At 35.7% G+C, this 14,940-nt stretch overlaps 1 protein-coding gene across 2 annotated transcripts; it reads right to left on the reverse strand.

The window, feature by feature from the left end:
• Window positions 1-2,840: 2,840 nt before the first annotated feature.
• LOC110744989 (plasma membrane ATPase 4) lies at window positions 2,841-9,839 on the reverse strand. 2 transcript variants are annotated; one of them, XM_021945037.2, is made up of 16 exons: window positions 9,570-9,837; window positions 7,663-7,782; window positions 7,310-7,546; window positions 6,176-6,937; window positions 5,939-6,061; window positions 5,731-5,835; window positions 5,484-5,628; window positions 5,225-5,389; window positions 4,887-5,125; window positions 4,738-4,770; window positions 4,566-4,647; window positions 4,325-4,485; window positions 4,055-4,228; window positions 3,728-3,910; window positions 3,465-3,646; window positions 2,841-3,203 (listed from the first exon to the last, which is right to left on the reverse strand). In XM_021945037.2, the coding sequence occupies exons 1-16, from the start codon at window positions 9,627-9,629 to the stop codon at window positions 3,107-3,109; spliced, it is 2,868 nt and encodes a 955-aa protein (XP_021800729.1). In that variant the 5' UTR covers window positions 9,630-9,837; the 3' UTR covers window positions 2,841-3,106. The 2 variants fall into 2 exon arrangements, with proteins under 2 accessions (XP_021800729.1, XP_021800728.1); XM_021945036.2 differs by having other exon boundaries at window positions 4,887-5,389; window positions 9,570-9,839.
• Between the last annotated feature and the right edge of the window lie 5,101 nt (window positions 9,840-14,940).

Raw genomic sequence — 14,940 nt, forward strand, 5'->3', positions numbered from 1 at the left:
CCTCTTCACTGAATTAATCAGTCCTTCCTTGGTTTTGTATGTATGTGTGTTATTTGAAGTTTTGAGTGTTCTTTCCACTGAATTCTGCTCACTTTGTATATGTTTTTTACATTTGGCTCGCGCTGAGTTCTTCATTTTTCCGTGCTGAATCCAACCACATGAAGAACGTAAACTTTGGATTAACGGTTTGAAAGTTACAGGTCAAAAACGAGACAGAGGTCGAAACTGGAAAATAGAGGAAGTTCATAAATTCCTCTTTGACCTAAAAGTGCTACAGTATCCGAGTGATAAAGAAGCGATACAATGGTGATAAATTAGTGATAAAGTGGTGATACAAGAGTGATATAAAATCTTGATTGTGTTTATCTTTGGTTTCTTGCTTTGTTTCATTCCTTTCACTTTTCTTTACTCATTTCTAGTATTTGATTTGTATTTAACCTTTGTATTGTATTAAATAAGTGTTCTTTACGTACTCAAACTAGACCTTTGAATAAGCCTCCAATTTCTTGTGGGAACGATCCCCTATTTACAAATCTATACTCCAGTAGATTTGTACACTTGCGGGTATTTTTAATTAGATGATTAGCACATTAATTTGTGCCAATTATTAATACAACAATTATTTTTCTTTACAAGTCAAACTAGTTTAATAAGTTAACCTAGCAACATATACCTTAGCAAAAATCTTATAAAAAAATAATAATAAATAAAAAAACCAACTAGCATATAGGAAATTATGCTCTACTCGACAAAAGAAAACAAAACAAGCACTTTATTAAATAGAAAATTTAGCTTAACTCCTTGAAAATCATTTTTCCTCAATTTCAACCCATCTTTTTATTATTGTTTTAATAAAATCTTGTTTTAATAAAATCCTGTTTTTTTCTAAATAAAACCCGATGACTAGGATCCAACTTGGCAAGTTGCCTAATCAAGCGCAAAATTGAATTTATTGTACTTTTTCGATTTCTAAGATACCCCCAACTAAGCCATTTCTCGTTTGGTACACCGTATTAGACTTTGGATAGGAGTAAATAGTCTATGTCAGGTGTTTGGTGTCAACTTGTATTATTTAATTACCCGACTATTTTATACGGGTTGGGCTTTTAATACTCTCCTTACCTGACTAACTAATACAACCCACACACCCCGGATTAGATAATACACGCTTAATTATACGGCTAGGGAAATAGAACACGCGTTTTACAAAAAAAATCAGACGCTCTTTTCATCTTCTTCTCCCTAGGATTCTTCTCTGCTATATATCTTCTCCACATGTTATTTTCTTCACTCTTCTCCAGGTATCCATCTCTCACTCTCTCTCTTTTTCACACTCTCTCCAATATGCTTCTTCTTACTTCTTCTCTATTCTTTATATATTTCAATTTTATTAAATTTTTGTGGAAATTAGGTTATTAATTTTTCTTTTTTGACATTTTTTTTAATCTAATGTTTTCTTTGTATGTGATATATTGATTCGACGTTGTGGGAATATTTAGATTGTTGGTATTAAACAGAGTAGTGCTAGTTTTCGTCCAAAAGCAAACAACTGTGCTAGTGTTGGTAGTTTAGTTGAATACATACATACTTGACGATTAGGAGAGCAAAATTACAAAATTAAAATTGTATGAACCTGAATTCTAGGAACCTTTTTTTTTTTTCTGGGTGACCATGGGCCCTTTCTGATGTTTTCCTCTTGAACCATTCTTGATTAATAATTTTTCTCTTTTCCTTTTCTTTTTATGATTCCCAAGCTTGTGGCCTTGGCTCTTTTGATTGCAATGCTTCTGTTCTGCTACTACTTTCTCCTTCTTCTTGTTGTACATGGAAACCTTGATGTCCAGTACAGACATATGTATATCAATATTCATAATACAATTCTAATAGTTAAACCACATATATTTATGTATATGCAAGCGGGATGGTATTTTGTAGTCTTCTGTCATGTCTCAATTTCCATTAAAATTATCAAAGATTTTTATTTTATTTTTAAAATAGTCTAATCTGATGTTATCCGGAACATCACCAAACACAGTATAACTTAGTCAGACTATTTATCCGGAATAGCACCAAACGCCTTATAATATTATGGATAAATAGTCAGTACTCTCCGGAACAGATTAGTACTATCCGACGGAAATTAATCAGTACAGTCCGACGTACCAAACGAGCCTGTATATTAATGTAGGAACCAATATAGAAACAAATTTTAATTGGATTGTAGCTAATGACACACATTGAATTTGGAAAGATCTCCAAATGGATGTAGAAATTAATTTGGAAACTTTTTTTAAATTTAACAATAAATTCATATTTAACATACTTAATCGGTTTATTTAACCCAAACAATGACTTGAGCATTCCAGTAGAACAAACATTTTCTGAAACGCACTATTAAGTTTGTTAGGCAAATAGATCACTCAAAACCATAAAACTAATAACAGGTGGACATTGTTGAAAAAAAATTGCAAGGTTCCTTAAGTAATAAGTTATAAGAAAACATTTCGAGCGAAGTATTGATAAAAATTGTAACTCCATAGAAAAGTTAAACTCACAAATTAGACTCGAAGCTTTTTCTTTTGTTGGCAAACTATACACACAGGTTTAAGCATTCATGCAAATTCTCTTGTTTCAATAGCCATTCAAAACTGATAGAAACATTATGTTGCAGAAGAGTACGAATCCTCCAATGCGGGAATCGAATAGAACGTGAGACAGCGTTCTAACGACCCATGATCAAATTAGAAGATTGTGTGATCATGGTTCCAACCCTGTCTCAGACTTTCGATCCCACATTATTGAAGGCCTCAAGGAGTGGATACAAAGATATATGTTGCAAATGATAAAGAAAGAAAGATAGATAGATAGCAGATTATGGCAAGAAAACTGCGGGACACTGTTTGGCCCCTACACCAGAGCAAAAATAAACCAAACACAACCCCTTTCTGGCACTTGAAATACATTAGAATGGAAAAGTAAAAAGAGTAGGAGAGTTTGATATATAGCACAGACATGCTCTCCATCTCTTTCTTCCTGTATCTGTCCTCTTCACTTTGATACATCGTTGCTTGCGACCCTTCCTTTCCCAGGTAATATTTCTGGATTCTTACACTGTATAATGCTGCTGGATTGTATCGATGTCCAGGCCCTTTAGCTTCACCACTGACTCCACATGTCCCTTGAGTGTGTGAAGCTCCCGAAGTCTATAAACCACAAAATCAAAAGATATTTATTTTCAATAAAATAATGGAAAACGGAATATATTATCTCTTACGGGGAAATGTTTTCTTGCCAAACAGTCTGATATATTATGTCAACATGCAGCTAGACTGTCAATCTGGACCATTGAGCTAGTTGTATGGATTCAGATTGATAGTATGGCCACATAACATACTAGATATCTGGCAAGAGAAGATAACCCATCTTTCGTGGCTTCGAAAGCGATGTTCTGAATGGTGGCTTACCTTGCAACTTCAGCTCGTCTCTTGGCCTGCTCAGCAATCTCAGACAGCTCTCTGTAGCTGCTTTTGTCATTGAAGATATTAGTAGCTTCTGGTGCCTGGAGACCATGCAGGGTCCTTTGAGCATGAGCCCATTGAGCTTCTCTCTCCTCTTTTCCATAATCTTTCTTGGTGGTAAAGGCAGTCTGTTACAACAGGAAAAAACATTAGAAAGCCTTGACTTCTCTCATCAAACTAACTAAATGTATAATTTAAAATAGATGTACCCTGTTCTCAAGCAAGTTAAGCCAGGCTTTTCCACTCAAGATGTAACGGATGGTGAACTTCATCACGTCGAGTGGGAAATAAAAGACAATACTGTAAATCCAGATGACACCGGCCCATCCCCAACCAGCTCCATGTATTCTTGCAAAACCCCAGTTGGCATACACTGCTATCAGAGTTGCAATCTGAAACAGGATAATCGTTAGCTTCGTAAAGCAGCATTATGACAATAAGAAGCAGGGCTGTGCTTGGAACTAACTGGTAACATGTATAAACACTTTCTGTGATTTCAAAAAGCTTGGAAAGGATATGCATGGGAATGTTCTTACCAGCTGCGCAATCATGAAAGCACCGAGTAGTAGCAGTCCAGGGCGTTCAAGGAAGGACCAGCTGCGGGATCTAGTCACGAAAATGAGAGCCTGACTCACAATACTCACTTGTAGGTATAAGGCAGCCATTAGTTCCTCAGGACTCTCTCTTATGGATCGTACGCCAAATTTTTCCTACAACAGAATGACAGAAAATGCATATTGGAAACTGAACTTCATGAAAGTTTCTGTAAAACAGAAGGAGCCAAAAAAATGCAAAGAGTATCTTACAGAGAAGAAGTCGGTTTCTTTTATCAACCAGAAGAAGATAACAGTCATCAATGCCAAGTAACCTCCAAGCACAATTCCGGTAGCAAATATCTCTTTCAATTTCCAGCTATCAGGCAAGGGTGATGGCTTTACTCTATCCTTTGAGATTGTCATAATTGTGCCTTACAAATTTAACAAGTCCATGGTGTCAACAGTCATAATTCTCAATACTGTTTTACAAGTTCACTTGATAGAAGCTTACCGTCGTTCAATATGGCAATAATCAAAACCATGAAAGGTGAGAAGTCGAACTTCCATATGAGTGCGATGAACATGAAACCAAACTGCAATGTTTGCCAAAAACAAAAAGCAATTAGATCAAGGCTTGAGTAGAGAAACAAACCACAAATTTTAAACCACCACCGTTTACTTACCACAATACGGATTGTGATGGAAACTGCATAGATCTGCGAGAAAACAAAACAGAAAAACAAAGAAAAAGTTACAGTTCTGAGTCATAAACTGTTTCTTCAAACCAAAAAGTTCAAAGTAGTCTTTTGAAAAGAAAGGCAGAGCAACTAACTGTGTAGTTCTTCATTCTCTGGAAAATAGCTCTACTGGTCAACACTGCACTAATGATGACACTCAATCCGGGTTCTGTAAGAACAATGTCGGAAGCACCTCGGGCAGCATCTGTAGCATCAGCAACAGCAATTCCAATATCTGCCTTCTTCAATGCTGGGGCATCGTTCACACCATCACCAGTCATTCCACAAATGTGTTTTCTCTCTTGCAACTTCTTCACAATTTCGTATTTGTGCTCTACAACAAACAACATTGTGTTACAAAACCAAATCAAAATATTGTTTTTCTCATCAAAATTAATACGTGAAACTCTTTCTCGTTTATCAAAGTAGTCACCTGGAAACACTCCGGCAAACCCGTCAGCCTTCTCAATTAACTCTTCTATAGGAAGGGCAGCTATGCTGGCATCCTTGTCTTGGCCAAGTAAGGAAGAAGATGGGTACATGTTTGTTCCCATTCCAAGTCTTCGACCAGTTTCCTTGGCAATGGCAAGTTGATCACCTGCAGATATAGAGACAATTGGCAAGTGAGCACAACTACATACAAAACAGAAAATGAATGCATTAAGGGAGGATGGAAATGTGAACTGACTTACCTGTAATCATCTTAACATTAACACCAAGATTAAGAGCCTGGCGGATAGTTTCTGCACTGTCATGTCTTGGAGGATCGAAAAGAGGCAGCAATCCAACAAACTGCCATGGACCGCCAGCACTTTCTTTTGATTTTTCAGGTACTTCCTGTAAACATATATCATCAGCAATGGTAAGAGGGTGCTTTAATTCTTAGAAAACTGAACAAATGCAAGACAATACTAAATACATTAAGGTTGCGTATAAAACCTGTCTAGCAACAGCCAATGACCGAAGGCCACGTTCAGCATATTTATCAATAATGGCAAAAGCCTTCTTCTTGAAATCCTCTTTACAGTTGCAGAGGGTCAAAATCTGATAACACACAGTAATTAATTAGTATGGCGTAAGAATGCTTACATTTCGACACTGTAATGCAACTGTGGGGCATGTTAAATATAGGGAAAAACAGAAATACCTGCTCAGGGGCACCTTTGCTTGCTCTGTGCCAGTTTCCATCACCATCAATGTAAGTCAAAGCAGTTCTCTTGTCCACAGGATTAAATGGTAAGAAGTGCACCTCTCTAATACCAGCTCGGGCCTGCATAAATACGAATTCACCAGATAAGCACATTTGTTGCAAATATTCCCTCCCAGAATTAATGAAGAAGCAAGTACAGGGCTGACAATAAGAAAATTTGGCAAATAGTTATACCTCCTTTGGATCGGCGAGCATTCCAACCATAGCAGCATCAATGGCATCCTGGTTTTCTGTTCTTGAGGACCTTGCAGCAAGCAAAACCACATGTTCTTTGTCCACACCCTTTGCAAACACCTCAACAAGGTTTTTATCAACACTGAGCTTGTTAAGAGTTAGTGTTCCTGTCTTATCACTGCAAAGCACATCCATACCAGCCATTTCTTCAATGGCAGTCATCCTCTTGGTGATGGCACCCTGCTGAGACAGCCGGTGAGACCCGATAGCCATTGTCACAGACAAGACAGTGGGCATGGCAATGGGAATGCCTCCAATCAAGAGAACCAAGAGATTGTCAATTCCATCCCTGTACTTGCGGTGCTGAATTGGGTACATGACTACGATCTCAATCAACATTCCAATAGCAATGGAGCAGATACAGAAGTTCCCAATTGCAGTGAGCACCTTCTGGAAGTGTCCAACTTGGTTAGTGCTGTCCACGAGATGTGCAGCCTTCCCGAAGAAAGTATGAACACCGGTGGCAATAACAACAGCTTCAATTTCACCCTGCTTGCAGGTGGAACCGGAGAAAACTTCGTCGCCTGGATTTTTAGTCACTGGAAGTGATTCTCCAGTGAGGGCAGATTGATCAATCTTTAAAGGATCACCCTCAAGAAGACGAGCATCAGCTGGGACGATATCTCCCAATTTGATGCTGATGATGTCCCCGGGAACCAGAATGGCAGCATCCTCCTCACTCCATTTTCCATCTCTAAGCACCTATTTATACATCAACATGAAACATAAACGCAGTCTCATATCAATTATCTGTTAAATCCATCTGTACTGCATAAACAATTGAGACAAACTCTACAAATGACTAGTTGTTTATAAGTCATCACGCTTATGTCACCACTACCTTATCATTGTCAATATTCTGAGTACTTTAAATCTAGAATTCTCAGTATGTTTACCATTTTAATCACATTGGTCCAAAGCATGGAGGTTTCCCTACTAGCATCCAAAAATGAGCATAAATTTACTAACAAAAACAAAATTCATGCTTCCTAAACTTTCGGTAACTTCAGTACGAAGATAAATTTCAAATGTTCGATTTCAATGAGGCTCTTATTTGGTTTCTGCCATTATTACCTTAGTCTTAGGAGCAAGACCAGCCATAAGAGCAGCAGCTGCATTTCCAGCATTGTTTTCTTCAATGAAACTGATAGTGGAGTTGATGACCAGCAAGCAGACAATACCAACAAAGTCTTGCCAATCTGGGGGCTTCCCATCTCCATTGGCCAGAGCAATTGCCATAATGGCAGCAGCTTCCATGACCCATGACAGAGGATTCCACATGAACCCCAAGAACTTGAGAAATTTGCTTTCCTGCTCATTTTTGTAACACAAATTCCAATTCCATCAGAATTTGAACTAAACTACACTCAAATTTATTGTTTTGTTGTTATTTTACTGAACAAGTTATATTATTAAGCAAAAAGGACCTTCTTCTCTTCTAGTTTGTTGGGACCAAAAATCTCTAGCCTCTGGGCTCCTTCCTCTCCACTTAAACCTTCTTTGGAACATTTCAACTGTTCAAAGACTTCATCAATTGGAATCCGCTCCTGTAAACCAACTCATTGTTAGGAAAATTGGAATATGTAAGGAAAATCCAGAAACAATCTTCGTATGGTAATACTATTTGTACCGACGTGATCAGTAAATGTAATACATGTAAAATAATTCCGCTTATAAGAAATATACTAAAAAGAAGCCAACCAAATTATAGCTGTTACAGCTACATACCAAAGAAAAAAAATGATAGTTGGTACAAGTTAGACAAGCAAGTGTTGGCAACAATCACAACTGTCGGAGAATCACTTCTATAAGAACATGTAATGTAACATGCACATAAGAGTATAGCCAGTTCATTGGTTTGACATTCTTTTGAGGTCCACATGTGATATTTTCATGCATTAATATTACCCACAAATCCATTACAATTTTATTTTCCAGATTGGTAGATCCCACCCCAAATAAAGGCATGATAGTACCAAATCAACCCATCTCCCCCCAACAAAAAAACTCAAAATCAAAATTTTAAACCTCAAAATCAAAATCAAATGGGTTTGAATTAAATCTTAATAAAATCAAGTTTTGTTTTCTTTTATTTTTGGGGATTAATGTGGAATATTTATCCGACGGTTTGAATCGAGCGAGTCAACTCGGCACTCAATGTAGGAACTGTACAAGACTATGGTATTCTAAATTCTAGCCTAGGGACGCTGCCCAATCAGTAAAGTGTTGACCCACGCCAAAGATAACGTATGCATTTTATTTTAAATAAAATAAAATAAATTAACTGTTTGTGTCAGTGGGCAGCTCAACTTTTCAACGCCGGAGCCTGTTGGTGCGTGTTCAACACACGCTTCAGTACCCGAAAAATCGTTGGGATACGAGAGTAAATAACAAAATAGTCCAAGGGCAAGAGAGGCATGAGAGAAGAATACAAATACAAATAAAAGAACTTTTTTAATTTTAATTAATTTAAAATCCAGGAAGAGATGAGCGGTGTCAGGGGTGAGAGGATTGCTGAGTGCGAGAGTTGGATCAAAGGAAACGGTTCAAGTCTTTTAAGAAAAACAAAAAGAGAATTTCTCAAACAGGGAAAAGCCCAAAGTACCACGGAAAGGTACTCCCAAATTCTAAAGCAAACAAAGAGGGCACATAGAGGGAGGAGGAGAGAGAAAGTGAAAGAAAGAGAGAGAGAGAGAGAACTCATATTGATATATTAAATAAATAAATTAACGTATTTTGAAATTATTAACCCTAGTGGACTCAACCTCTCTCTGTCAGTCACATGTGTAGATCCATTCAATTTGGATTCTACCTGAAGATATATTTTATAGGCTGCTTGGTTGGTGAGAAAGTTGAAAACTTTGAATTTTGAGATGTACCCATGAAAGAAAAAGGTTTGTGATGAAAACCCAAGCTGCAAAGTTTATGACTTAAAGGCTTCTTATGTATGCATGCAACTAAGAAATTAAGAAACATGAAACAAACGTAGTTTCGTGACATTCAGTCTCCACTTTGTTCGAGCAAGCTCGAAAAAGAAAGAAAGTATATACTTGCAAAGAATCAATTTGGAAATAGAAGTATATATTATTATACAAGTGAAGAAAACTCAATACTCAGATCTGAACATCAACCAAATATGAAACAAGCAAAACTCAAAATTTGTTAAGCAAAGGAAACAATTCCATGTACGGCCTAAAACCCAGTTGGTCTAAAGATTAAGCAAAAAAAACCCATCTCAAGAAAAGCAAAAACTAACAACAACAAAAACATGAAGAAAACCAAGAATCCTATATTTTCCTGAGAAAATGAGGAAGAAACATATATATATGCATACCAGATCAACAGTCTCGTTCTTGATCTCCTCGAGGCTGATAGCCTTCTCTGTGCCCCCCATCTTTCACAAACTTAAAAGCAGAACCAGAGCAAGCAAACTAACAACAAAAATGCTGCGATTTTTTTTGTTTATGTATCAAAAGGAAGAGAGAGAGGAAGAAGATTTAAAGGGCATTGAATGAGATGTTTGAATCCCAAGATGAAGAAGAAGAAGAGGGAGAGAGATATGAGGATTGTGGAGAGGGGGGTGTTGTGGTGCCTCTGGTTTTATACGTCTCTAAAGGAAAGAGAGAATTTGATCCCGCCGTTTAACCCCGTCCCATAAGTGGGGTCCTCTATGACTTTTAATCTATCTCTTATGTCAAATTATTATTTTCTTCTATTTTTTATTATTATTATTATAAACGATAATCTAAATTACAGGATAAGGAGATTTTTCACACACTAAAGGGATTCAAACTTAAGACCTCTCTCGTGTACAAGTTAAATCCTTTTTTAATTGGGCTATACCTATTGGCTATTTTCTTCTAGTTCTAAGTTCTAGCTAAATAATGGAATAAATTTTAGGTATTTTAGAGTCTTTGTTTCTCTTCTTTCTCTTGTAACCGGTGACTTGTCGGTTGCTGTTGCAGTTGGTGATGATGATTGTTAATTGTTTTTAAGATAGGGATTGCCTTGGGGTTCTGACCTCCCCCCCTTGCTCACACACCCAATAAAATGGTCCCAACCCATTGCTTTGCTGACATGGGAGATGTCATGCACCACGACCAATTGCAAATTTGCAAAAGGCATATTTGGTGAAATGTAAATTTAGAGCAGTAGTTCATCCTACCTTAACTATTTCGACGGCAGATTCTAAATCTATGGATTTAGATAGTATTATAATGTGAAATTGTTTGTACTATTTTATGTATTTCAAATGCATTCAACCTAATTTAATTCTTGTTTTAAAAGCAAACTTAGCCTAGTTGTCAAATCCAAATCCTTTCTTTTAAATCTCTTCATCCAAATAAAGTCTAAAAGATTTGACGTGTGGATTTGAGATATATGTAAAAGTAAATTTAGCCTGGTTGTCAAATTCAAATCCTTCCTTTTAAATCCCTTCATCCAAATAAAGCCTCAAAGATTTGGCGTGTGGATTTGAGATATATGAAAAACGTTTCAATGATCTGATTTTCGGTAAACGTTTCAATCATCTGATTTTCTAAAAACCAGAAAGTGTACTAGAAAGTGTTTAATCATCTAACTATCATCAAATGAATACGTTAGTAGATTATTGCTATTAAACGTAAAAACCGATCAAATGTTTATATGGGTCAATATAATTTCTAATTTTTTTTTTTCTTGGAAATATCTTTAAACATATCATAAGCAATTCAACAATCTGATTTTGCTTATCTTTTTAAAATGAAGACAGCTTATAAGAGACTCGTTGATTCCATTAATTATTATGACCAATTTTCAATTGAAGCATCAAATGTGTGGTTACTTAATTTAATTACTTAAATATAATTGGTAAACTAAAATGACCCGCAATAACCATTGATGTGAAAAAACACATTATAAATGTGACACAACTCAAACGCAACGTAGACCCTGAACTCCATGTTTATTGGTTCAAAAATGGTTGTTTGATCAAAAGTCATAGTTACCTTAAATAATTGATTACTTTAATTCATTGACTATAAAAGGTTCAATAAATCGCATATTGGAGTAAATGGATGAATAAAATACTCCAGTTAAAGCATGTGAATAAATTTAGAGCATATAATACGACATGTAAATCGTATATAAGTGACAGTCTAAATTATAAGGGGACAGATTTTTCACACACATACTACCAAAGTGTCATGAGATTCAAACTTGAGACCACTGATTTGCAAGTTAAGGTCAATTATTACTGGACTAGACCCGATTGGCAAAGATATAAGTTAACCCAAATGAAATTTCTCAAAATATTCACAATAAAATGACATGAATAATAGCACAAAGAAACAGAAACATGCATTTCCGCCGTCCACTTAAGAAGGACCATCTTATTATCCATAGTGCCCCTGTGGGTCCGGTTATAACATGATGAGTATAGAACTAGTAACACATGGTAGGAATAATTTTTGTAAATATGCTTGGCCTAAACACATATTGTATTTTATAAATAGGAAAAACAATAAAATAGAAGTATAACAGAGTTCTTTATTATTATATGATGAGAGGATTTGACTTTAATTTGGTGGGACCCCCAATAATGGAAAGTCGTCGAACCTTGGCAGCCTAGAAAAACACATATTCTTAATAATAATAATATCTAAAAGAAGAATGGAAAAAAAAAACAACAATAATAGAGTTGGGATGCCATTTCGCCAAGGACTCTCCCGACCGTTGGATTTTTAGTTTTTCTTTTCCTTTATTCCTTTGATTGGAGTTTTTTTTTTACAATAATATTTCATTCATTAAACCAAACAGGGATATAAATATCGCCACAAATACAATGACCTCGTTAAAACATTTATAGGAAAACCACATGGGAGAAACTCAAAAATAAGAAAGAGTACCACACATGCCATGAACTAACAAGAGAGTTCGACATGTGTCACTTTGGGCCACTATAGAGAACCCGAAATAAATAGACAAAACAACACACAACTCCAAGCCCCGCAAAGAACAACCCACCACAACGTAATACTGTCAAAGAAAAAACCTAAACGCCAACATCCTGTAAACCCCCAGCCTGCACCACCAACATCTTGTAATAATTTGGTTCTATTACAATTTTGAGCTTTTGAAAATCGGCTTAAACTGAATTGAATCGGTCACTTAAATATCTATTTATATTTTACATCTATAGTCCTCTTATTGCATACTTGAAAACATAGTGTCTAAAATACATGATGGTTTTAGGTTATTTGGCTTCTTAAATGATTTTTGTTAAACCTAACGGAACCAAATCGTTATATTATTGATTAATTCGATTGCGGTTTTGATCTAAAATCCATCCAATCTAGATTGTGCTCACCCCTATATAGATGAATAATTATGTGAGAATGTTCTAGGTTTTTTTTTTTCCACATTTGAGAATGTTCTAGGTTTAAGATGGAGCAAATGAAAGTAAAATGTCTTATTAGTGGTTTTGCATGGCTACTGCGGTCATTCTGATGATTTTTTTTCTGGCGACATGTTCTGATGAAGTTGTAGAATTGGGTGGGTTTCGAGCTTGCCTCATTTAGTTATTTAATAAATCTTGATCCCATTTTTTCCCAATACAAAATTCAAAGTTTCAACTGCGTCTACTAAGAAAATGCCAGGATTAGCGGAAGATGAACGTTCAGGTGCAATGTGCTGTAATTATTTATCTGCAAAAACAATTTTATTATGTTGGTTAATTCTTGGGCTCCTACTTTAACTGTATATTTTATTTTATTTTTTCCAATAACTATATATTTTAATTGGCTGGCTGCAGTTATAGCATTTGTTTTTGTTTTTTTAATTATAGGAAACTAGGAGTCTGGGAAGATTACATATTTGTATAAATAAATAATTTATGTACCCTAATTAGAGTATCATTGTGCCGGGTGAGCATTTTCTTTGTTATAATTACCATGTTTTTATTTGCTCTCTTTGTTTTTGGTAACTGGCAATTATTGTAGCTATATATGAGAGCAACATTGCTGTACTTCTCAATTATTTTGATGTTTAAAATAGAAATCTTTATGAAAATTGATTAATATTTTTAGCTCCATGATGAAGTAAAACAGATGACAGAAGCAATCGAAGAGGAGCTGGAGTGACGTGCGCACAAGGGCAAATCAGGTAAACTATGTATGAACCTATTGAATTATGAATGAAATCCCTTTTACTCTAAAAAAAAAAATAAAACCACCAAAAGTTATATTAGAATTATTTATGACCAACGGGCCACGGTCGTATTGTTATAAAATTGAAGTGTCAATTACAACTTAGCCTCATATCCGACACTACAATTAGAAATGGATTAAGCCTAAACACCACCATCCCACATAAGTAAGAGGTGAAATTTGCTAGTTTCATTTGTGTTAAATAAATAATAATAATAATTCCACTTTTCTGGTTCAGAAGAAGCCGGTGAAACTGCTACATCAATTAGGCTTTTTCTGTTTTGTTGCTTCTCCGACATGGAAGAGCAAAATTAGGCTTGGGTGCCACTGGTGGAGTAGGCCAGCAACAGACCACACCATGAGCCATGTCCAAATCAAAACGACTTTTCCTTGGCATATACAAAGCTACGATTACATAACCAACCGGCAATACGGATTGATGAAGCCACAAGAAATAAATATGCAGTACAATGTGGATTTGGGTTTTGGTTTTTCGAGCCTACAAGATTGGACTAAATATTTAAAAGTAAAACCTAATTTTTATATATGCACAACTGTCTAACATGTTATATTATAAGCCACCGATGCACAGTAACCGTGACCATATACACCACTAATGACGACTATTGATTTGTTGTGGCTAAGCCAACCGTGGCTTTTGCCTCCTTTTTCTTGTAGTGGGATATCCCAAATTCAAACATAATTTCAACACTCCTATTTTAACCTCATTCCTTATGTGAAGGCAGAAAAAAGTTATAGAATCTCATATGGCGTTTATATGCCTAAACAAAGAGTAACAAAATTGATATCTTTTTATATAATTAATAATCACAGTCTAACAACATAACATATTGAAAATATTTTCATATAATACTTCCCCAGGTTCCCCTACTCTTTTTCCTAGGAGAAATAATCAAATGCATAGAAAATTTCCGCTTTCAGCCTTTTCTGCAATATTTTTCCAACATTGCGTGAGAGCTGAGCATGAACCCACACCTAGGGTTTACTAATTAGGACAAAAATTAAATATTTAGGCATGAAGGGATCATTTCAATGACATCAATCATGGCATCAACTAGGAATTTTGTATATAATATATCTGTAGTTGAAGTCCTAGCACAATTATGGAACTAAAATATTGTGAATCCAACTGCATCTTTGGAAATTCAAAGGGTGATGAGTTCCATTTCATTCATGAGTGTCTTGCATGACCCAAAAAATTCTTTGTCCCACACACTAAGTAGAGTAAATAGTTCGGAAAAAGAAACAGTATTTCAAGAGTTAATTTGGTGGCCAACATAACATATCAAGGCTCCTATAAATGTTAATTATGTTTAAATACATCAAGAAAGACACAACTTCTACACAAATTTCATACAGATTTGAAGCACAATTTGCCTTCGAGATTTCAGATTATAGACTTTATTCAACCTGAAATCAATATTGCATTCCTGCAATTGACTTATTTCATATACAGTCTTTTTACGTAATAGATTTGTCCTAGTGATTTCTATGAATTTC

The sequence above is a fragment of the Prunus avium genome, chromosome 1 (genome assembly GCF_965620075.1).
Source record: "Prunus avium chromosome 1, drPruAviu1.hap1.1, whole genome shotgun sequence".
Taxonomy (NCBI): Eukaryota; Viridiplantae; Streptophyta; class Magnoliopsida; order Rosales; family Rosaceae; genus Prunus; species Prunus avium.

Bases quoted from the DNA above. Each gene is read 5' to 3' on its own strand.
- LOC110744989 (XM_021945036.2), bottom strand. From the start codon at position 9,629: ATGGGGGGCACAGAGAAGGCTATCAGCCTCGAGGAGATCAAGAACGAG. The intron at 7,547-7,662 runs GTCCTTTTTGCT...AAAAATGAGCAG, and splicing joins ACAAACTAGAAGAGAAGAAG to GAAAGCAAATTTCTCAAGTT. The intron at 3,204-3,464 runs GTAAGCCACCAT...TGTGGTTTATAG, and splicing joins AGACGAGCTGAAGTTGCAAG to ACTTCGGGAGCTTCACACAC.